General features: G+C 35.3%; 1 protein-coding gene across 1 annotated transcript in view; it reads right to left on the reverse strand.

Annotated features, from left to right (window-relative positions):
* The window catches only part of LOC110099752 (probable transmembrane ascorbate ferrireductase 2), a 31519-nt gene extending 13470 nt beyond the window's left edge, over positions 1-18049 (reverse strand). Inside the window, exon 1 of the mRNA XM_020827040.2 lies at positions 17793-18049. Within this exon, the coding sequence (XP_020682699.1) occupies positions 17793-17936 (144 nt within the window). The 5' untranslated portion in view covers positions 17937-18049. The remainder of the gene's footprint in view (positions 1-17792) is intronic.
* Positions 18050-24862: the final 6813 nt, after the last annotated feature.

Raw genomic sequence — 24862 nt, forward strand, 5'->3', positions numbered from 1 at the left:
CATAATAGTGATCAATACAATAAAGCTCCTCAAAGTGATGAGGGTAACGTAGCAATCTCGCCCACTTATAGGTCTCCCTATCCGTCAAAGAAGATGATAATGTGTTTCATACACCTTGAGCTAATAATGATAATTGTACATCAATGATAGATCAATATGACAATTATTTGTCTAACAAAGACAGGAGGTGAAATAAGATTAGGATGTGAAATGGGATTATGTGGGTTCCCTTAACCATCCTTGAGTGGGGTGTATTGAACATCAGTTCTAGTCGAGGATTACAGATTATTACCAACTATATTTTCAATGTTATACAACTTTGTGTGGAATGCTTGGTAGGATGGTTGGGGGAAGACGGTAAAATCATCAAATTGTTATTGTAGATGAAGGAGAATGTCAAGTTTACTTCATATGTTCAGCCTTAATATGAGTAGTCATGTGAAGGAAAAAATTTAAGGCTTGAAAATTTTCTATGCAAGTTTTGGTGGGAAGTGCTTCAACTTTTGAGATTTTGGTATATTTACATGTCAAGAATTTGAAAAGTAATTGTTGAATCCTATTATGTTCAGTGGATAATGCCAGGCTGTACTTCTCTCCACCTGTGGACTAGGGAAGATGATGCAGTAAAAAAATGAAGAGAGGGATAGAGAGAGAGAGAGTGAGGATTTAGACAAAATCTTTACTATCCCAACTAGATGTACATGAGTAATAGAAGTGAGGGCTCTATAATGCAGAGCTAAAACTAAGAAATGGGAAAGTGACACAATATCTTTGTTTTGATGTATCACTGTATATGTCTCGTCGTGGTTCCCCTGTATATGAATTCCTCCCCCTATTTACAGGGCTTGAAGAGTATGGGGGGGTATGTACAGGATACAATAGTTGTCCCATCAATCATTGATGCCGTGGTGGTGGTCTTATGTTAGTACCGTAGCGCTCGTACATGTCAAACGCCTAGCGGTTGCCCAATCAAAAGGTGATGCATCATTTCTCAAAGCGACGTGCCGTAGCGCCAAGTGGACTCACTATTGCGAGATTTGTCAGTTTGACCCGTATGACGTTTTGTGCCTTTTAGTGCCGCAACGCTGATCTCCTTTGGGCCGCAACGCTTATCGTGTTTTTAAATAGGAATTTATGTTTCATTTGTTTCACTACATTTCAATTTTCTGTCTTACGCTTATGTTCTTCATTCCTTTTTGTGCAATGGCCCCCAAAATGTTGAGCAAGAAGAGATCCTCTTCCACGTACAAAAAAAGTAAGTTCATTTATGTCGAGGCAGAGGCAAGATTTGTTGATTTGGTAGCCACTAAACAACTTATCCCTGAGCGAGGTTGCCAAAGGTCTTCTTATCATGCAAATCATTATAAGTTGGGGTTGGGAACACTTTTGTGAGGAGCTCTTTGCTGCGATTGTATATGTTGTGAGGGAGTTTTTCACTAACAGGAAAGAGGATGTTGAAAATAAATGTTATGTAAGAGTTAAGTGGATTCCCTTTGATTGTGTTGCCATTAGCCGTCTTTATAAATGAATGATTTTGAGTATGACGAGTACACTGCTTTCTTTGGAACCCCTATTGACCTTGAGGAGATTTTGAGAGTTATGTGTGGTACCAATAGTGGTGCATCCTGGACGAAGAGAGAAAACAAACTTATCAATTTCCCTGCATCCTATCTTTCTCAAACCTCTAAAGCTTGACACTATTTCATTTCAACCCGCCTTCTTCCTACTAGGAATATTAGTAAAGTAACTCGGGACCATGCTCTAGTAAATTATGAAATTCAAAAGGGTTATTCTATAGATGTAAGCAATCTTATTTTCTCTTCTTTGATGTATATCATTAGGGATACCACTTCAGTAAGATTGGGGCACTCTTCTCTTATTTATGTTTTATATGTCAATGCGAGTGTAAGGGGGTGGGGGGGGACCAAACTGAGGAGCAACTGTTTCCTATCTCGACCCTTAGAAAAAGAAACTTTTTGAGTTTTAAGCAGGCAGGAGGAGGGGATGATGAGGAAGGTCCTTGTGAGCCCAGATTATCTAGTAAGCTTGGTAGCGCAGTAGTAGTACTTTGACTCTTAAAACTTTTAAGTGATCAGGTGGCTGAGTTGAGAGAGAGAATGGACGTAGTGATTGATTTTTGTGAGGAAAGCAATGGATGGTAGGCTCACTATTCTGGGATGCAAGAAAAATAGTATCATTACCAAGTTGAATTTAATAAAATTTTTATAGGGATATTAAGGAGGAGCCCCTTTGTGCAGAATCGCAATTAGTAACAGTTCCCTTCTGCCCCTGAGTACCAATCCTTTGTGTGGACTTGGACTAATGATGATGATGACGACGATGATGATAATGATGAGGAGGAGGATCAAGTCTCTGAGGATTAGGAGTCATTGTTGTATTTCTTTGTTTGTTCTTGGCTTGAGTGTGAGGAGAGAGAGTGAATGTATGTTGCCCTTGATTTGTAGTAAGTTTTTCTTTTTGTTTATTTTCATTTCATTTTCCTTGGGAGAGAGCCCAGTGATCAGATGTTGTAGTTCTTTTGGGATGTTGTGATGGTTTTGAGTCATTTTTAATGTGGTAGTAGAGTAGTGCCCAATGCACTAGTTATCTTTATTAGTTGTTTAGTTAAATGTATCACATGTCTTGTGCTTTTTTATCATTCATTTACAAAGCATGTGTATGTCTTATCCACTTTTGTTTAAAATGTGTTCTATTGTTTAGATTTGATTTAATTTTCTTATACTTAAACTGTTGTAAATTGTTCTTTATAGATAATGTAATTGATTGCCTATTTAGCCAAAATAAAAATTATATAAAATTAAAATAATAATAAATCCCTAAATTATAGTTTGAATGAACATTGCCTAATAATTCATAATTTGAAAATTAAAAAATTAACTAATCTAGATTATTTAAGCTAATGGCTTAATTTTAAATTTAGAAACTATACAATAACTTATATTGACAACTAAATTGAAAATGAATAAATAAGTTTAAGGGTTAGATATGAGTAGGTTAAATTAGAGAAATAATAGTGAAACATGAAACTGGAACTAGTAATCTTATTAAATCCTTACATTAATTCAATAGGATTACAAGAGAATGAAAGTAAAAAATTGATATTCAAAATCAGTACGTATGTACTTTACAATATGGGCTTCGAAAATTTGCGCCCCAACCTCTCCGCAGTCCTTTTTTTTTTTTTCGGGGTCATCGAGGAGAGTTTTAACATTTAAGTTCAAAGGCAAATTTTCAGAAGACAGATTGAGCTTTGAATAAGACATTACCCAGAGGTTTTGCCCTCATTTGGCGATAACTTTATGATCTGAGTTCAGGTTTCCTATAGGCGCAAGCCCCTATAGTTAATTACCCATACCAATAATGAAAGAGAACTTTCGATTAAGGCTAGTCGTCAAATAGTTACAGAATATCTGGCGTATAGTAATAATAAATATAGGTATTTGGAAATTTAATATTTAAAATTAGAAATTCACCACCTTGTACTTAGAGCGGATGGTGGGGCGAATGATGATAGATTCGACCAAGATCCCATGGTTCCATCATCTCGGTTCATCATGGTCACTAGTCTACTTAGTCAAAGGAGGTAGTCAACCCAACCTGACCGAAGGGTCCTTGTTGGCAGCCATGGGTTTCCTCGTACAATGTTATTTCATAGACTTGGGGTGAATATTTATCTAAAAGGACAAATTTAATTCACTTTAGCTAATAGAGAGCTTTCTACCCTATCGATTATATATTATTGATTCATTACTTAAGGATTTAAAGACATAAGAGAACATACAGGCTCTGACCATAACAAAAACCACCCAATCATAACCGTTTACCTGTAGTGTAATTTGGCGGCGAGACCATCGATTAGAGGACACGTCACATTCTTCCTGAAAAGAAGATGATTTGAGAATGTATCATAGTGATATTCTCAACTAGAGATTCGCTCTTTGTGAGGTGAAGTGATTTTCATATTTGTTCATCTCAGCAAACAGTTGTGGAGGGTGGATGGATATTTTTTCTTTAAATATTTTGGTGTTTTTATTTCAATTTTAAATATTTAGGTTTTGGTGATTTTTTAGTTTTGATTTTTTGTGGGAATTTGGAAGGCATTTTTCAAATATTTGAGGTCCCCTTCGATTGAAATCTTTTGTCAACACAGCCATCATCAGGGTGCTTATCGACAATTTCATTTTTTTTGTCAAACCTTATCTACTCAGTCTACTTGCTGACAGAGGATCAGGTTCATCATCGGCTTTATGCCTTTATTAGTTAATTTTTATTGTTATAAACCTTGAAATCCTAATATGAACGTATAAAATAAATATCCCGATCAGCGCTACGACCATATATTTGTTTGTTGGTTCAAGTCGTGCCAACTCCTGTACTTTCAAGGAGAAGGATAAGACTTGAACTAAGATTCATGTTTGATCCGCACATCATCTTCAGACATCATGTGTGTACATGTATCATGCTCGCTAGAGTCCATACGGGTATATGCTTTTGTATGTATTTTGCATAATGTACTTGTATGGTCGTCGTATGTACGCAATACAATAGGTTTATATGACACATATACATATTAACACATACATTTATACTTTCTTCTGCATGTTAACATATTCACGTATGTGTTTGTATTTTTTATGTATGCATGCATATTGACATATGTTTTTGCATCTTGCATGATATGTTTGCATGTTACATGTTGCATATTGCAATGTGTATTTTGCATGCAGCAATGTATATGCATATGGTACGTTTATATGTTAGGTGAGGATGTCTGCAACATGTCTACTTATTCTTAAGTATGAGTAGTTATGACATGCTTCTGTCGAACATTTGCATAATTTACATAGTGCATTTTGAATGTTGCAGCATATAAATGCATGATGCATTTTGCATGTTAATGCGATGTGCCACCACAGCATGGCATATTTTGCATGTTGGGTGATATGCTCTCATAATGTGTTTTGCATATTGTAATGCATGTATGTATAATACATTTGCATGTAAATGAAATGCACAACTATAGCATACTGCATCTAGCACTGCTGAATGACACGCTTGAATGATATATTCTGCCTATTGCAATGCATGTGAGAGGGCATTTTAAGGTGTTTGATATTAATTAGCTGTGCGAATGATTATTATTTGAGTGTGAGCAACATTTTATTTTAGAAGCTCCTAGGCACCTTATATTTGTTTGTGTGAGTGTTGCGGATCTGGTGGTGTGGCATGGCACTATGGGCTGCTCATTTGTTATTTTAGGTAGGCTGTCGTGCATCACTAAACTCCTGTTGACAAGTAGTGATCATTTAAAAGAAGCACAAACTTTCTTGAAGAGCCAGTGAAAGTCTTTGTATGAATATTGCGGATCCAATGCTGTTGTTTAGCAGCACACTGGGTCTCATTTCACTTTTGCAAGCTGTTGTTTTCTTTAATATTAGCTTGTGGGAGTGTACTTCAACCTGCAAAAAAGTTGTGTGGTGCGTCAAGGGCCTCCTACCTATAGCTTAATAAGTAGACTAATTTATCCAGTGTGATAGCCTGGCGCCGCTCATTTACTAACTCGATTTACCAATGGTGCTTATTAGTGAATTGTAGCATTGCGTTAAGGGTCATTTGCTGCTTTCTGTATGAGAACTATTGTGCACTGATGAATTTCGTACAGTAGTTCGTAGACGTGTGCATTTATTACAATCATTCTACATTTGTTCGCATATAGTATGTTGTGTATATGCCTATGCTCGCAGAGGACCCGTCACACCTACAACATATTTGCCATTTTTGCTTGTAAGTAGGATCGTTGTATGCATTGCAAGACTTTTCACTGTCATCTGCGGGCAAGTTGCACCGAATGCAGATCTCCTAGTACGGTGTACAAGTGTTTGCATTTACTATAGCTATTCTGCATCTTCTCATAGATAGTATGTTGTGCACATAACGGTTCTTCTACAGCAGCTCGTAAGAGCTCTTATTCACTGCGGGTTATTGGTCCTTGCTTGTAGATAGCATGTTTGGGCGCATGATGTGTTTCCTACAGTTGCTTGCAGGTGCTTGCATTCACTGCATATCGACCTCCTTTGGTTGTGGGGATCGATGTATTTGCTTAATATTAAATAGTTATTGATTACACAGGTGTTATATCAATCATTGCCTGTTGTTGATCCTCACGCGTAGACATGCTATTGTGCATATGGCAAATCTTCTATTATTGCCAACAAGTATTCGCATTCATTGTGTGTTGCACTATGTGTATTTGCAACTGTATTGCTTGCAAATGTGCTCATTTGCATATTGATGCTAACTACCGAGTGAGTTGTCATCGTCGTTACTTGTAGGTGGAATATGATATGCATGATAAGTCTCTCATAGTGGCTTGTAAAAGCTCACATTCATTGCAGGTATGTTGTCCTTGTTTACAGAAGATTGTATGCTTTGTAGCTCTTTTATCCTTGATTGCATGAGAACTACGCTTCATCTCAAGCAACTCATTGCATTTGTTGCATGTCAACTTCCTTCACCTACATGGAGTATATGCATTTACTAATACTTGATTGATGTTGACTGTGAGGGCGTCTTCGCAATCATTGCATGTCCACTCTCATTAATTGCAGGTGAATAAATGAGTTTAGTTGTCATCTAGCTAGCATTAACTACAAGCAAACCGTGTTCACAACAATTTCTTCAAACATATTTTGCTGATGGATTTCCACCTCCCTTGCATATCGGCCGCCACTATGCGCAGGAAATTGTTGTATTTATCTGTAAGTCAGTTGACACTGATCGCATATCTTCGATTTTCAGCTGCAGGCGAGCTATTGCATCAAAATTTCCTTGCTTGTGCTTTCATCGCAACCTCTTTAGATATAATTTATAGGGAAACCATTATATTTTGCACCATGCTTAGTGTTGTTATTTGTAGGTGGCTTAATGTATTAGCTTGCAAGTTTATTGAGGTCAACTGTAGATAGATTGTATTCAAATCACACACCATTCATTTAGTGAGCTAGCTTATCCACAAGAGCTTAATATTACTGCCTTCCATAAGGCTGTCACATTTTTTCTCAATCATGTCGGTTGTTACTCACAAATTTATGTTTGGAAATTTGTTTATTGCAAGTCTTTTTTGCTCATTTACATTTAAATTTTTTTGTTTTTTTTTGTAAGGTGCAATTTCATTAAATTTAGCTCCATGTTTAGTGGTTAAAGTTATCTATATTTTATTCAAGCCAAGCCCTCTATTTGCTTTGAATTTCAGCAACCTACCGGAGTTTCCCTCGTTTAAGGGAATTTTGGAGAGCTGGGCCTTCCCGCTATGCTACAAAAGCGTGTACAGTGAGTGTTAGGAAACACCGCAACCGTGGTTTTTTAGTCCCACCATGCTATGAGAGCGTGTATGGGTCTTTGAGGTACCTGTTTGAATGCACAGTTTTTTTCCAATAGGCACTGAAGCACATACATGAATACTTAAAGTTGTCCCCGCCACGCTACGCGAGCGTACACCCCTACCTTCGTCACTGCAAGTGTCACCCCGGTTCCCTCCCATCACACTACGAAAGAGTGTATAGGTGGTCCCCCAGCACATCTCGAGCACCAAAAATAGGATTTGGAGTTTTAAATTTTAGGGGAGTTATACCTTGAGGAGCAAAACGACGGCAGTGTTAATGTTGACAACGATGAATACATAAATCTTCTTTTTCCCCTTATTTTTTATTTTTCTCTTCTTTTTTTCTTCTTTTTATTTTCCTAATTTCCCTTCCATTTTTTTAATATCTCTTTTTTTTTCTTCCTCTACTCTATTTTTTTAAACAATAACGATACTAATAATATCAAAAGAAGGGGAGAAGGAATAGGTTATAGTTTGCTGCAGGAAATTGAATTTTGAATGGGGCTGTAGGTGTGGTTCATACAGTGGAGTAAGCTTGGTTGCTGTAGGGAGAAAGTTGAGCTAGTTTAAGTAGCCACTATGGTGGGGAAGAATAGAAGCTGCTGCTAAATTGACCAGTTTCGGAGTTGTGTAGGTATGATGTCTTCTATGTAGAGGAGTTGGCTTTGATGATGCCAAGTTGTTTGGGTTGTAGTTTGGTTTCAGCTAACTGGAGGAGGTGTGGAGGGCTGTTTGAAATGCTGTAGTTGTAGGTGGCTGTTTGGTAGGTAGAGTTTGGTGGTAGTGGGCTGCTTTGGGTTGGATTTATAGGCTTGATGAGAGAAGGGAATGGGGTGGTTTTTTGTAGCTGGTTTGGAAGTAGAGGGATGAATGGTTGTTGAGGAAGATTGGAGTGCAGTAGACAACGACAGTTGGGGGTTTATGGGTTTATAATGGACTTTAAAGGAGATGGGGCTTGCTGTTTGGAGAGGGCTGTTGGAGTGAGTGGAATGTGGAGTGGATCTGAACAGCTGGCTTAGAGGGAAAGGCGAAGTGGCTGCTGTTTGTGGTTGTGCAAGGAGGTTCAACCTTAGAGATTTGAGGGAGCTACTGTAGGAGTTTGGGAAAGAAGAGGGCTGCTGCTATGAGGTGAGGAGTAGAGGGAATAAACCGGTGGCAGGATTTAGCGTGTTTGAGGGCTATTGGTTGCTTGTGTGGTGTTGTTGAGTTCGGTAGTAGGCAGAAGGTGAGAGGGAAGTCGGCTTTTGCAGGTAGGTGGAGCGGTGGCGGCTTGGAGTGTTTTGGGTGTGAGACAGTAGGTTGCAAATGGAAAGGTTATGTGGCTGGAAGTGTATGGGGAGCTTGCTTTTGATGAGTAGGAGTGAAGAGGGTTGCCGGAAGATTTGTTGAAGCTGTATGGGTAGAGTAGTTTTGGTCTCTAATAAAGAGTTGAGGGACTATTTTGATCCTTTTCTCTTTTTAAATATAATGAACTTATTCAAAATAAACAGTAATAAGGATGACTAATTATGATAAATGTTATGACTTTTTCAAATTAGAATTATAACTTTTCATTCCAAATTACTTCTAGACTTTGTATAATCCTATATTTTAAAATTTTTAAATTATCAATTTTTTACTTTGGCTATTAAGTGATTAATGAATGAATGTTATAATTGCTTGATGACAAGCAAGAGTTTAAGCTGTGAAAATTTTGTTAAGTGTAAATTATAGACTATTTATTGTGTTTAATTTCAATAAAAATGTATTGTTTTAGTTGTGTACTTGTGTTTGTAGAGGATAGGCTAAAAAATAGTAGAAATTATAAGTACGAAGTAGTGCTGCAGCGCCTAAATATATTACACCGCAGCACCGAAATCAACTTCGCCGAGACGCCTAATTTTGACGTTGCAGTGCCAGTCTTCTCTATTTGCAAACTTCATCGCGGTAAGACAATTAGTGTCGCGTCGTCACACAGTGTCATTGCGCCAAAATGTAGTACTGCAGCACCAGGGGTTTCAGGAAAATGAATGCCACAGTGCCATACCTTTAAGCTCATCAACGTCGGATTCTCCATCTGAGCACCACAGTGCTCAAATTTATGGTGTTGCATTGGAGTAGTTATGAACACAAGGAGCCGTGTCAACTCAACAAAAAGATGCGCCAGTTTGATTAATTACCGTACCATGTCAGCAAGTGCTACAATGGAGAAGACTTTGTAGCGCCACCTTGTCGAGCGACTCGGCGCTTAAGGTTGTTCATGTACTTAATATAAATAATTTTTCAGTTCTATTGTTAAGAAAGTTTTATCATTTGAGTGAATTCTTGTAATTTGCAGTGTGTTCCTTTAGTACTCCCTTAAAGCAAAACCTAAGGGAGGCTAGAGGAGTGAACTATGCGTACCTAGTAGATATCTTAGCCTGTTGGTGTAAGCAACTCTATGACTAGTGAAGAAGTGTAGAGAAAATCATTTGACCCTTTCGGGTGACAAAATTCTTATTACTTCTCTTTTATTTTTTATTTCAATGAATAAAATGAAAATGTGTTTGCTTGTTATTTCCTCTATATATGGGCTAATTCTCTAGTTTTGGATTAATAATGCAGAAAGCATAGTATGTATTAATATAAACTCTTACACTTTAATGATTGTATGTATGTTTTCAATATCCCTCAAACTTTATTTAATGTATATAATGATCATATGTATAGTTAAAATATAGTGCGATGTATAGCCTTGATAGAAGAATACTAAAACAATTAGGAATACTGAAAGAGAAAATTTACATGACTAGACAGAATGTTTGAATATTCTAGGTTCTATGGAGATAATAAACTGTACGAAGGCCTTAAACATTTATTTTCACCCCTGAAAATTCGATAGAGATTTAGAGATGCATATGCTCTGATTCACATCTATAATTAAGAGTCTCATTAGGAAAACTATATTATTTACATTCATTAGTCTAAAACATTTTATTCTCATAAGTATCAAAAATCTTTTGGCAAGTTTTTATTTTCTTTTAGTGACAAAAACTTCAAACATCATTTTTATTTTCAGTAGGATAAGTGGTGCATTTGAAATAAGCAATAGTAAAGTTGCAAATTAGCATAACACTTTCTCGTGGGTTCAACACTCTAATCTATCACTTTATTACTTAATTTGACACGTATACTTGCGTATTATAATGGGCTTACATTAATTTCCTATCAAAGAAAACATAAGCATATTTCAACTTCACAAGTCACATTCAAGCTCACACTGTTTGCATCTACTAGTCATCATAAAGCCCCATCAAATGGTGGTGAGATCTTTAATGCTTTATGAGACATAATGTTGTCCATTAAAAGAAAAGCATAAAATAAAAACAACATTTTCATTTTTATGTTTTGCAACTCTCTTTAATCTTATCTTCCGCTAAAAGGATAAAATTAGGATTACATTAGATTAATTTATCATTTGGATTAAGAATTTATCGTTAGAGGATATGGATCCTATTTTCTATTAAAAGAGGTTAATTAGTCATGAAGAATGAATAATATGGCTTTTCAAACCCATCAATTTTTGTCCACCACTATACCAAATGACTAGTAGGAAACAATCCTATTCATAACTCAAGGCAAACATCCCTAGGTTATTAAATGGACCCCACAACATCTTTCTTAGGTTCCTGAGGAAGCCCAAATCCTCGTTTTCTGTCATTCCACTCATTTTTGCATTTAACTCTTGTCCTCTCTCATGTGGATGAGAGATGTAAAAGAAACACCCCATAAGCCTACTTAAGGTTTAGGAAGATCAATTTTATTCAAAATAACCTTTCTTAACTCTCATAAATTCATCTTGACAAGTTGTTGAATGATTCGTTTTTGGCACTCATCAGGGAATCATTATTCCTGTATAGTTCTTGAAGCCCTGATTTGCATGCATGCATACAAAGTTCTACATTGAAAAGCTTAAGAAATCCTACGTCCTAACTCATTGAAACCCTAAGTTTGATTTAGATTCTCGATTCTGGCAAGTAACTTTAAAAATTTCCAAAAAATCCTAGAGTTCACATAAAGCCTACATATTCTACCCATTTAATATGTATTATGCATCATAATTCTTTCATTAGTCCGTATCAGAATGCATCTATTTTGTGCAATCAAGTTGAACCAAGATCATTTACAGATCTAGCTAGCTCTATCATGTCCATCTTCCAAACATTATCATGTGAGCTTTATTTTTAGCAAGTTATAATGAAAAACAGAAAGCAATAATTAAAAACAAGACAAAGGGAACAGGCACAAAAATTCTTAAACTCATAAAATATGACAGTTTTGAAGAAAATACAACAACAACAACAACAACATCAAGCCTTTATCCCACTACGTGGGGTCAGCTACATGAATCCTTTTTCTCCATTGTGTCCTATTAAAAGCCAAATTCTCGTTTAAATCTAATAAAGACCTGGCAACGGCAGTGTTTTGAAGAAAATACACATCAAATATTTCGAGGAGATGTTGAAGAAAAACAACAGCCTACTTGGTATTATGGAAATAAAAAAACTAATATGGCTTTTGGATGGTATCTTTTTGAAATTAAAAAAAAAAGTATTTATACATAAATCAGAATATTTTTCTCCATTAAAATTAATCATGATTTTGCCTCAGGAAATTAAAATAGGAGCCCTATGTGAGGGGAAACGTTTTGAAGTGTTCATGAAGATCCAAAGAAAACCTTTCTCCATGAGGCAAGTATTCCTACCGAAAAAGCACATCTAAAACTAAACATTTAAGTATTCATTCTGGAAATATAAACATTAGTTTTAAACGCTATAAGATTGGTCGGAGTTCCATTACACTTGAGAACCAATGTATGCAAGCAAAAACATCAAAAAAAATTTTACATCATAACATCTGAAATAAAGCAAAAACATGATAATTATAGACCAATAAAGATATGTGGGTAAAAAGTTAAGAATTTTCCCTAACCATGATAGGTCTACAACAATAATTATGAATTTCTGGAAGTGCTATGGATTGAATTTTGTGAGCGATGGTGTGGTTTAAGGTCTTGGAAAAATGGTGGAGATATTTTGGGAATTAAGAATGATGAATATAGGTGGATGGTGATGTTGCAATAAAAAGCATAAGTGACTAGGACAAATAGCTCCTTCCATTAAGGAGAAACTAAAGGCCAACCACTAAGCTTCAAATCAGAGAGAAATCTTTTTTTTTTTCAAAGTCAAAAACTAATTTCATTACAATTAGAGGGCTTTATAGCCTATTATTACCATCTCTAAAAGCACAAAAAAAATAATAAATATAAAAATAAAAAAATGAAAATAATAAATAATAAATAAAAGAAAAAAATGTAGGGTGTCCACATAAATTGGAGGCATTAATTTCCTCTACATTCTATGCAAGATCTCAACTTCACAATGTTAAATCCTCATATTTCCTATCCAGTACATAAATGCTTAAATTCAAAATTTGAAGTTTCCAAATGGTAAGTTTTCTAGAAAAATCAAAACAAATAATTTAAAATTCAAGCACAAAATAGGTCTTATTGGGGTTAGGCATCATTCTTTCTTGAATTACTTTTGGCTTTGGCTTGATCTAGTGAATGGTCTTTGTGGGACTTCATGATGCACTTCTTACAATTGATTACCTTTAGGCTTTGATTTTGTGAGGGATCCTTGCAAATCACCATGATATTCTACGTCAGAAATCCTCATGATTTTGTCATGTGCAAAAGGCCATCCATCCAACATTTGAATTACAATCCAATATCATAAAAAAATCATAGACTTTTCTTTTATAATTTTACTTGAGAATGAGCTCTTATTCTGCATCAACTCTCTTCTACTTCCTAAAACTCCGCTTTGTGGTTATGATATATTTTTGTTGGCATAAAAGTTAAAAGAGTTTCAACCTGTGCTAAATATACCTTGAATTCTGTGAAGCGTTTAGATTAAGGAAACACTACAGGAAAAACGGCGGTTTTCGGCAGTGACTTTCGCCGGAAAATGGCTAAAATATGTCAGAAAATAGTTTTTCCAGCAAAAATATTTACGCTGGTAAATCGCGTGTCGGAAAACTTCTACAGGTGTAAAATAGCCCACCGGAAATATTTCTGGCGGGGTTCAAACCTTGTCCTCTTTAGCAAAGAGACGCCCTACCATAACGCCACTTAGGCAAAATTGTTTAGTTGCTGTAATTTTTTTTATATTATAACTTAAAGAATATTATAATTAATACTAATTTATCTTATTATTTTAAAATTTAAACTATTTTTTTTTAAAGATCAAAATAATTAATATATTTAATTTAATTTAACAATAAAGTATTAAATATGTTTATTTAAATTAACATATAAATAATTATTAAAACTTTTTAATTATTTTAGTCAAACAAAATGAATAATTTTAAATATTTATAATAATCATTTTCTAGAAAATTCAAAATTCCATCAGAAATTCCATTAGAAAGTCCGCCAAAAAATCTGGCGAAAAATCTGTCGGCAATCCGATGGAAAATCCACTAGAAATGAGCGTTTTTACAGTAGTGAAATTCGCAAGTATTAAATATTAGAGTCAATTGGAGCTTTAAGATTGTAGAGAATAATTGCATTTGTAAGGGATGCACAAGGTATTACTTCACATGATGGGCTAAGAGTTGGGTTGTCAAGTTGATTTTATATGTTTGAGTGTAGTGACTATTTGAGTCAGCCTATCTTTCATTTGCTTATTACCTTCTTTTGTCATATTTAAATTTTTCTCCAAGTGTTTGCAAGGTTTATCAAAGCATTCTTTAAATATTTTAAAGTTAAATATTTTAAGGTTGTCATGTGAATGGAGGAGAAAAAATAATTGGGAGATCCTAGGGTATAGTTAACTAATAAAAAAATCCAAAAATTTCCATCTAATCTAATCAAGATTGCAGTATTTCTTTGAGTTGCTCTTTAAATCTCCAATATCCAATGCTTAGGCTTTGATTCCAATGGAGAAGAAAATTACTCCCCAACTAATGCCAGCAAGTTGTAAGCAACGTCTCTTCAAATTGCCAAAATCCCATCCTTGGCTTTGACAACAATTTGATGTTAGTGGTGGGGTGGAAGCTTCCAAGTTCTTTTGTGTATATGATGGTTAAAAAAATGATGATGAAGTAGGAAGAGGTCAGGGTTAGCATGATCCTAATCAAAACTTTTGGATTTTAACAAACTAAAAGAAAAAAATTTTAGACCAATTTGATGTCCAGGTAAGAAGTAATTAATTCTTCCCTTGACTTAGTCATAATAGGTAGGTAATAGTTATGGCTCATGTTTTGTGAGGGTTGAAATTGTTTTAGGCCTTGGAATGATAAGGAAGTAGGGTTGATGAATGTAGGGTGGATGGTCATTTGGAATGAAGAATACAAGAATAACTAAGATAACTAGCTTTTCCCACAAAAAGGAAACCAAAATCCGGCCACCAAGATCCAATGCAGAGAGAATTACTTCTCAATTCTTTTTCTTTTTAAATGCCAAGAACTAATTCCATCACAGAAAGAGGGCTATTTATAGCCTATTAAAATAATTCCCAAAAGAAAAAAAAAAGAAAATATTAAAGAGGAAGGAAAGGGGGGTGGCCACATTAGGAATGACCTTTACATTCTATACAAGACCTCAACTTACAAATACTAAATCCCCCACTTCCCATTCAATAAATAAATGTTTGAATTAAAAATTTGAAGTTTCAAAACCTAGAGTTTCTTAGAAAAATTAAATTACAAAATTTAAAATTCAAGCACAAAATGGGAAATTGGTAGGCTAGGTATCGTTCTTTCTTCCTTTTTTTTAGGTATTGTTCTTTCTTCAATTGTCTTGTGTTTTGGTTTGAGATGTAATAATTGAACTTTGTGGGCCTCCATGATGCACTGCTTGCTTTAGCCTTTGATCCTGTGAGGAATCTTTGCAAATAGACATGGTATTCTGTATTAGAAATCCTCATAATTTTGTCATGTGGAGGAGGCCATCCATTCAACATTGGAACTGTAATCCAATATTCTAAAAGATCAACATACTTCTCTTTTATGATTTTGTTAGAGAATGACGTCTTGTTCTGCATCACATAAAATTGTAAAATTCTTTTAAATGCAGGTGTCTTGTTGAACTAAAGATGAAACCTTGAAACTACTGTCTAAAGTGCTTAACAAATTTATTAAAAAGAAAAAGATGTTTTTGTTGCAGATTTATTAAAAAAAACAAATTTATGATCGTAATTCTGTTTTATCTTAGTATGCCATTTATATCATCTACAGAACAAAAAGTTTAAAGGGGAAAGCCATAAACCAGGAAGATCCCCAAATCCTAAATCAATCCAATAAACAAAATAATAATAATAATAATAATAATAATAATAAGGACAACCAAGGTTTAATAGGATCTAATTTCAAGATTACAAAGATATTAGAATTATTTAGAACATTCCATCAAGTTGGCGAACTATCCAGAAGATCATCAATGTTTTAGTGATGAAGAAAAGCATACAACATTAAAAATTGCATCAAAATGCATGGGACAATGCATGTCCGGCTATCATTAGTTTATGATTTATTTTGATTATTTATAGGCATTTAAATTGTTTATTAGGGCATTGGTTAATGTATCCTATTTAGGTAATTGGAATTAATATTAGATTAGATCTATGTATCATTTGAATCAGGTTAATGTATCCTATTTAGGTAATTAGAATTAATATTAGATTAGATTTATATATTGTTTGAATTAAAGTTTCTTATTAGAAGACATGGATCCTATTTTTTATAAACAAGAAGTTAAATACTATTCATTTTCAGTCATGAAGAATGAATGATACAATGTCTCTCCCCTATCAATTTTTGGTCAACCAGAAACCAAATGAGTTTCAAGAATTTTCTCATATTCATGACTCAAGAAACACATCCTTGGCAATTGAACAACCATCACATCATCTTGGTTAGGTTTCCAAGGAAGCCCGAATCTCCATCGTCTCTCGTTCCTCTCATCTTTATAGGTAATTCTAGGTCCTCTTGCACATGGATAAAAACTTTAAAAAGAAACACAACATAATCATAGTTAGGGTTTAAAAAGATCAATTGTATGTAAATAACACTTCTTATCGCCTCTAAATTCATCTTGACAAGTTCTTGCATTATTCTTGTTTGGTTCTCATCAAGGAACCCTCATTTTTACATAGTTCTAGAAGAACTAATTTGCACACATGCATAAAAACTTGTACATTGAAATACTTAAGAAACCCTAAGTTCTCATTTATGCTAGCTAGCCTTAAACTGGTTCTTGATTCTTGCAAGTAACTCTAAAGTTTTCCAAATACTCTAGAGTTCACATAAAGCCTACATTATCCTACTGTTTTCAGAAGTCCTCCACATCATAATTCTTTGATAAGTTCTTGCATCTATATTGTGTTATCGGGTTGATCCCAACTACAAATCTAGCTTATCATGTCCATCTACCAAACATTATCATGGGAGTTTTATTTTTAGAATTCTATAAAAAAAAATAGACAAAAATAATTAAAAACAAGAGAGAAATAGGAAAAAATTTTTGAAACTCAGAAAAAAATGAAAATTTGAAAAAAAAACCCGCATCAAAATATTTCAAGAAGGTTGAAAGTAATAAGTAGGAAAGATGTTAATAACACGACAACCTACTTGGCATTATGACAATAAAAAAACTATACGGCTAGTAGCTGGTATCTCTTCTGAAATAAATAAAAGGATTTATGCATAAATTATAAAATTTTCTCCATTAAAATTAATCATGATATGACCTCAAAAAAGTAAAATAGAAACCCTATAGAGAGGAAACGTTTCAAAGTGTTATCGAAGATCCAACGAAGATTTTGCTCCACGAAACAAGTATTCCTACTGCAAAGCACATCTGAAACTAAGCCTTTTAGTACTTATTCTGGCAATATAACAATTAATTTTAAAAGCAGTAAGACTGATCAGAGTTCCATTACACTGGCTCGTAAGAGAAAGCATCAACAAACAGTTTACATCATAATTTTTAAAATAAAACACAGAAGAGCATAGAAGTATTCAACTGTCAGCATCAATACATTAAGCACACAGCTCATATTTCTGTATAGTGCTCCTAAATGCAAATGCTTTATTGAACCACTGATGAAATACTGAACCTACTCTGTCCGAAATTCTGAATAAATTTATTAAAAAGGAAAAAATTCTAACAGGTCCACCCCCACCAGCAAGGAGAAAAGAAATTATTTTGGTCAATGTTAGTAGTTCACAGCTGGTTTTAATAACTCTTTCGAGGCCATTAATGAATCGTTAGAATGGACTAAATCCATAACTCACCAAGGTTCATGGAAAAAAAAAAAACCAGAGGGAGAGAAAAGAGTACAGAGATTAGACATTAGAGAGACATTACGTTAAAGATGAGATCCTTGTTATCGGAGATGAGAGACATGCCGCCGCGGAAGTGCATAGCCCAAGAGATTACTAGGGCGGCAGCGATGAAGCCCATCAGACGGATCGCAAGCACGATGGGAAAGCGGGCTACTGGTACAGCCATTTCCGATTATGGGGATTCGCCGGCGTTGGTTGAGGAGATGGTGGGTAAGGGGAAAATGAGGAAACCAGTGAACAATTAACCAAAATGTAAACTTCGACTCCACAAATTGACTCGCTTCTAATGGAGCGACTAAGCAGAGCTCTTGGTTTAAAACCAAGGGCAATCTCCAACCGAAAATCTCATTTTTCAAATAAAAAATATCGTGTTTCATCTCCAATCGAACACCATTTTGCCGCTTAACCGTCGCTTTTCTTTCGCGCTTTCTTTCTAACCTGTTCGGTAGAGAGAAAAAAAAAATGGCGCAGATGAACAGTGCAACGCCAATATTAGCATCGCACTATTCATCCGCGATCAAATGACGTCAAAAATGGCGATCGGTTGGAGCAAAGCAAGAACTGCAAACAAGTGTTTGCCGTTCCATTGGAGTTGCCCTAAAGGGAAAAAAGGAAAGTAAGATGCGATAGAAAATTGATGATCTTCCAAAAAAAAAATAACTTTTTCTTAAGAGTGAAATGGCTATATAGTTGGAGATTTTTTTTTATTATTATGAATATTAGTTATATATTTCACAATTTATTAGTTATTATTATTTTTGTTAAGAAAGTGATTAAAATAATTCTTAAGGTACACTCATTTTTTTAAGTAGGATAGTTGTTCTCAAAAGAGTTCTTTCGAGCACTTATCTAGGACCGTCAAAGAATCTCACTTAAGGAGAATAGTGGGCTTCACTCACCTGAGCCTATTAAAGAGTTCGCTCTATACGGGGTGAATCGAACATCCCTCGTCAAATTGTCATTTGTCGCTACCTCTCTCATTGGCTATCTCCCAAAACATTGAAGATTGCTTAGCTTAGTTACAAGAAGGCACCTATTAAAAGAACTCCTCACACTATTTAGTTACTACCGTTCATCTTAAAGCTCTCCACTCCTACAACAACTCACTCGCCTTTTTCCTCAAGGCAGCCCGAGAACTTCTACATAAGTCACCAGTCACGTCAGACCACTTACAACTGCTCACTCGCAAACTCACCCAGAGCCTGCTTGTCCCTGATCGTCACCATCGAGCTTTTCCATTGGCTTTATCATTCTCTAGCCTATCAAAAGGCAACATGTATTTAGATTAGATTGTACTATAGTATGGGTATTCAATGTAGCTTGTAATTTTATACTTTTTTATGCATAGCTTTTCATGTAGCCCTCAAAGCCTTATAAATAAGGGATGATGAGGAATAATTGGCAGTACTCTGAATTTTCTTTGATAGTGAATCTCTGCTAGTTTGAGATTTCTAGACTGCTATCTCTACTTTCTATGCACTCTCCATTCTTAAATACATGTTCTAAATCATTAGATTGGCCTGATATTAAAGTCAGGTATTATCCACAGAAAAATTGGGATTCAACGTCCTCTTAGGTGTGTTGAATATGGATCATTGCAAATGATAAAAAGTTAGGCATATCACGATGAGTGACTTCCACAAGAGACCTCATTAAACATACAGGACATCAAAATTCACTACTTATCATACATGTAGGAATGGAAGAGCGAATCATTAAAATGATCCCTAGGTAGCCTCCAAGGGTGAGTGCAAGTCGACTGTGTCCCTGAGGGAACTTTGATTACTTCTATAATGTTAAATGCAGAGGCAAGATTGACACCACTAATCATGTGGCGACTTTAAAATCGATGACTTCTACACTGGATATGAATTATGCCCTTAAGTGTCAGCTTTTCTTCATCACACTTAAAGAGTCGACACTTAGGTAGTTCACTCGCCTACCTCTAGGAGTGAACCTATTTTGTTGAATTCAAAATTCACTAAAATTTGGATCTAGCCCTTTACCACTATAGTGCTTATGTATAGCGTCCGGGCATTGAGGATGAGTAATGCACTACATCACTCTATATATGGTGTCATGGCGCTTCTTCAATTATTTGTTATTTTACTTCTTTCATACACAAAAAGATAGATTTAGTTAGCATTTTTATTAAATTAAGTGTAATTTGGATTATACATTTTTCTTATCAAATCCCTCAAATTTTAAAATATTACTTATCCTCAAGTAATTCATGTTGAACTTGAATTAAAATAAAAATTCTTTTGCTGGAATATGATATTTAGAAATTATAAATTTCATAATCAAGTATTTATACAGTAACAAAGCTTGTAAATTTTCCCAATAAAATAATTTATAACAGCCTATTCTTTCATTTTTAATTAACATTCTTTCTAAATCAAACTTGTAATGGTGTATGTAATAAATTTGACTAACTTACTTAGGATTAATGAGTTAAATCAAGATTTTTTTGGTGGATGATGCTTGACCATACTTTATGGGTCTACTTGTGAGCTAAGAGCTTGTAGGTGAGGATGATGAAGGAATATAGAAGGGAGAGAAGAGAGTGGAAGATAAATCTAGAAAGAATTTTTATTATCCTAACCAAAAATACAAGAATGAAGGGAGTGAATACTCTATCATGTAGAGCTTAGGATATAAAAGGAAAAACTAGCACAATCTCTATATATGTCTCTCTTTATCTTTGGTTGACTCTTTTTAGTCGTGCCATGGTATCTCATCTATCTTCTCTTGTGTGTTGGTCCGTTTTTCTTCTCGTCTCCTCCCCATATTTATAGGATTGAAGAGTTATAATAAAATATATATGGAATATATGAGTTGCACTACATCTAGCTGTACAACTTTGTGAGAAAGGATACAGATAAGGTGAACCCATGAAAATTTGGAGATTGAGTAAGCATTGAGTAGGAAGCCATTTTGATGTCACCCTGCTAGGGTGAGAGTGGGTGAGTAATGACTTGACATAGATCTCTGAGTTCAATGATGATCTGATTATGAAGGATGTCTTATGGACGAGATGTGTGCCTTTAGCTTGAATATTGATGGGTCTCACATAAAAGGCTTGACTTTGGCTGAGATGAATAAAGACTTATCTAATATAGAGAAAAACTGTATGGTTTCCTCCAGTGGATAGGGTGTCTGCTTGTAGGATGTGGTAGAAGTTGGTCTATCTTGCTCCAGTGACAAGTTCCTTAGTAACTCCAGAGTGAGTCCTTTAAATAGACTGTCCTGAAAGAAGAGAGAATCATCCTTCCATATGACCTAAGCGTAACATATAAGATACTTGCTAGAGAGTAGTTACACAAGCAATCATGGGTGTACATTTAGTTCCCTCATTTATTTGACCCTTTGATCATCAAATGTCAAAAAGGTCCAACAAATGAATGATAAGCTAAAGAAAAGAGCACGAGTAAATGTAAATTTACTGCCCTGAATCTTCTATAGAAATGTGATTCATGAAGATCGAATGGTATAGTCACCAATTTTATCTATAAATATTTGTTTCAAGTCGACCAGATACTTTTTTTTTGTCTTCAACTTGTGAGACTTGCATGAATTCGGTGAGATAGATCATTCCACTCTTCATGGGGTTTGAGCTTCCATGAGAGCTACTTTCTAAAGGGTATGAGCTCCTTTTGGTACAAAGGCCTTGAATGTGAAAGAAGCCATGCTAAGTAAGGCTATTTGGAGAAGCAAGTGAGTTTCAGTGGTTCTACTAAAGAGGATGCAAGATGATATTAGGGAATCTGGTTGTCATTGAGGATGATAGGTCATCCGTAGGGAGGAAAGAGGCAGTCGCTCTCATAGTTCCAATAATGGGAGGGGTGATTGGTAAACATGAAGGACCATTGGATGAGAGCATGGAAGAGTGCAGGGGGTGAAGTTGATCCGAAGGAGGTGAGTGTCCCATAGAGAAATGTGGTTATTGTTGATCTTATCACCACTATGAAAAAGATTACCAAAGAGGTCGCTAAGGAACAAACTAGGGATAAGATCTGTGAGCTGTCACTGACTTCCTTCGCATATACCTTATACACTGACCTCACCCTTTCCTTAGAGTAAATTTCATTGGAAGAAATTATGGGAAATTTGGTAGCCTTGGAATTGTCAATTAAGAATAAGGGCATTACCAAACAGAGTGTTAGTGGTGAGGGTAAAAGGTCTTGTGGCTTTGTTGAATTAGCAAATGAAAGCTATGTGGAGTTGTATAAACTTGATGGGAGCCTAGTGATGTTTAATGATTAGTCAGACTAAGCAAGAGGGGTTCCAATATAGAGCTCAATACATTATAGAGTATCTTGATAGGATGGAAGAATTGGTGTCGAATATGATGAATGATCTTATGCTCAAGCAAACCTGACATGTATCGTTTAGACTAATTTTGTTTTCCTTTTTCGAGTCATTGTATTCGTTTTTGAATTTGGGTGTGATTTCCCTTTTATAAATACAGTCATTAGCTTCTTCAAGTGATTTGCAAAATATTTTTTTTTATATAAATTTATCGAATAGGATGAGGCGGTAGGTGTGCCCATATTCTGAGAGCTATCATTATGAGAGTTAGGAGAGAGAGAGAGAGAGAGAGAGAGAGAGAGAGAGAGAGAGAGAGAGTGATATGGTTCTTCGAATATTGTAATGATTATAGGGAATGGCATGGTCTTCCACATTAATTTTGATTTGGGATATTTTGAGCTCTATGTGCTAGGTTTAAATTATTAATATAAGAGGTAAGGCCCTTAGGATGAGATCTTAACCTTGTCTCTTCTATTTCCTATCTTCTCGAATATATCTATTGACATGTCAAGCTTATGCAACTTTACGAGTTAGTTCCTTAGTGAGAAGGGCTTGCATAGGACTAGCCTTATGGAATAGTATGCTTATTATGTCTTCTAAGCTTTTTATTTTTCTTATGCTGGCTACTTTGTGAGGTCGGTGAAGGATAATGAGCTAATTAACTCTATACGGGACAAGGAATTGGTCATTCCTATAGATCATTTTATATTTTGCTGCTACAATTTCCTCTTTGTGCCATGAGAGAGAAAATATTGAATTTCTATAGAGTCATTTATGCTGAACTTTCGCCAAACATTTGTTTCTTGTCTACGGAAACACAATTTTCTATGGTCACTAAACTTATTTAGGCATGTTTTTATGGTGAAGGTGTCCCAAGAACACATCATCCAGTTTTTGTATTCATTTGGCAATGCTATAGGCTTGGTGAATAAGGTGTGATAGTTGAAGGCAAAGTTCATTGTTGTTCTGAATGTACCTGGATGGAAGGTGTCAAATGCTACAATATAGTTGAGAAAAAAAAATTGGCCTTTCTAGGATTTTCTTTTGAAGAGGAGGAAATGCTTGTGTTGGTGAAAAATGCACTGTCTATCAAAACATTTTTGGGATGTGGTATGGTAAGTGACTCTCTAGTCTTAATGAGATGGATTATTTGTCTAATTTTTATTTTGCGTATATTTATGTAGTGGATGTTGTAGGTTGACTTTTCTCATTAGCCTGGCATCTATAAAGGTGGTTGCAATTGAGGCTATGAGGCCAAAAGAGAAGCCTTCTTTGGTCAATTTTAAAGTTCATCAGGAGGTTTGCTTGAAGAAGAGGAAGGATGCTGATGTAGGGATGACTTCCATGGTGCTGATGGCAAAGAGACCGTGGGCGTTCGAGGGGTAAAGCTGTCATGTATGGTATAAGAGGGGAAAAGAAAATGTAAAATATTTCATTTAAGATTAAAAGCTTACTATGATGATGGTTAGAGGTGAGGAGATAGTTTTCCTGAGTGAAGGGAAAGAATCTGCCGAGGAGGAGCCCATAAGTTACACACCACCAAATGATGAAGAGATCTCACCCTCCAGCAAGGATTGTTCTGCGAGAGAGGATCAGGGTTCTGATTCAGTATCAAATTGGTGCTTCGAGAATGGAAAGCTTCTTTATAATGCTAAGCTATATAAGTTCATATTATAACTTAATCTGCACAGGTTGGTTTGCTTGAGCATGAACTCATTATTTGATTCTTGGCAGAAGGTCTTTCTTCTTGGTAAGTTCCATCTTAGCTCGATTGTAAGAGCTAATTACCTAAGTGGTGTAAAGAAGCCCATCCAGGTTAATCTGGATTAAGAGAGGAAAATCCATTTGGATACAATAGAGAAACTAAATTTGATGGAGGACGAGATCGCCTGACTAAAGAGTCAGTTTCAATTTGAAATGGTCTCAGTAAAGGTTGTAATGATGTCAGTTGTGAAAGTGAAAGATCAGGTCAAGATGACTGCTACTAATTTTTCTGTGGTCATAAAGGCCAAAGAGCTGGCAAAAGCAACTATTGTTGAGTTGATCAGGAAGTTTGATGAGGTCCTTCATGTTATTCATGGCGATAACTTTGAGCATTTTACTAGGTGGTTGTTATTTTAATGGGGTTGCCGATTGCATTTGATGCCTAGTGCCTAGAGGAGAGGTCCATCCTAGATTTAAGGATCATTCCTATTACTTTAAGAAATTTCCTGATAGTGATATTGAAAATGATAATGAAGGTGCGAGTGCGATTAATAAATGAGTCACATCAGTCTTTATTTTTGAATTTTGGAATACTTTTAACTTGATTCGTGCATAGATATAAAGAGATTCTTTTGCTACTCATATGTTTTTTATTATTTTCTCATACCATAATGGCAATGCTAGTTAGTTTTGCTAACTAACTTTTAAACATGTTGAGCTTTATTTTTTTGAAGAATTGAGACTTCAAGCTTTTTTTCTTTTGCGATACAAGTTGACCCTCTCAATTTAGTGGTGAGTGAGTTCATCGTTTACATGCAAAGTTGGTTATGATGGGTTGCACCTTATGTGAGATGCTTAGTTTTTTGCGTGGGGGGTGGGGGTAATTATAAAGACTCGCTAGCTAAGGGCACCCACACTCTACCATTATTATGGAGCTTGTTAAGTTAAAGGGAGTGAGAGTCACCAATTAGGGATATTCAGTGCCATCGTCTATATTGTGAGACTTTATTAACTAATATGGAAATCACATACTACTTTTTGTGGAGCTTGTCATAAAAGGGAGGGGGCTCACCCATG

This window comes from Dendrobium catenatum, unplaced genomic scaffold (assembly GCF_001605985.2).
Source record: "Dendrobium catenatum unplaced genomic scaffold, ASM160598v2 original_scaffold_159283, whole genome shotgun sequence".
NCBI classification, from domain to species: Eukaryota; Viridiplantae; Streptophyta; class Magnoliopsida; order Asparagales; family Orchidaceae; genus Dendrobium; species Dendrobium catenatum.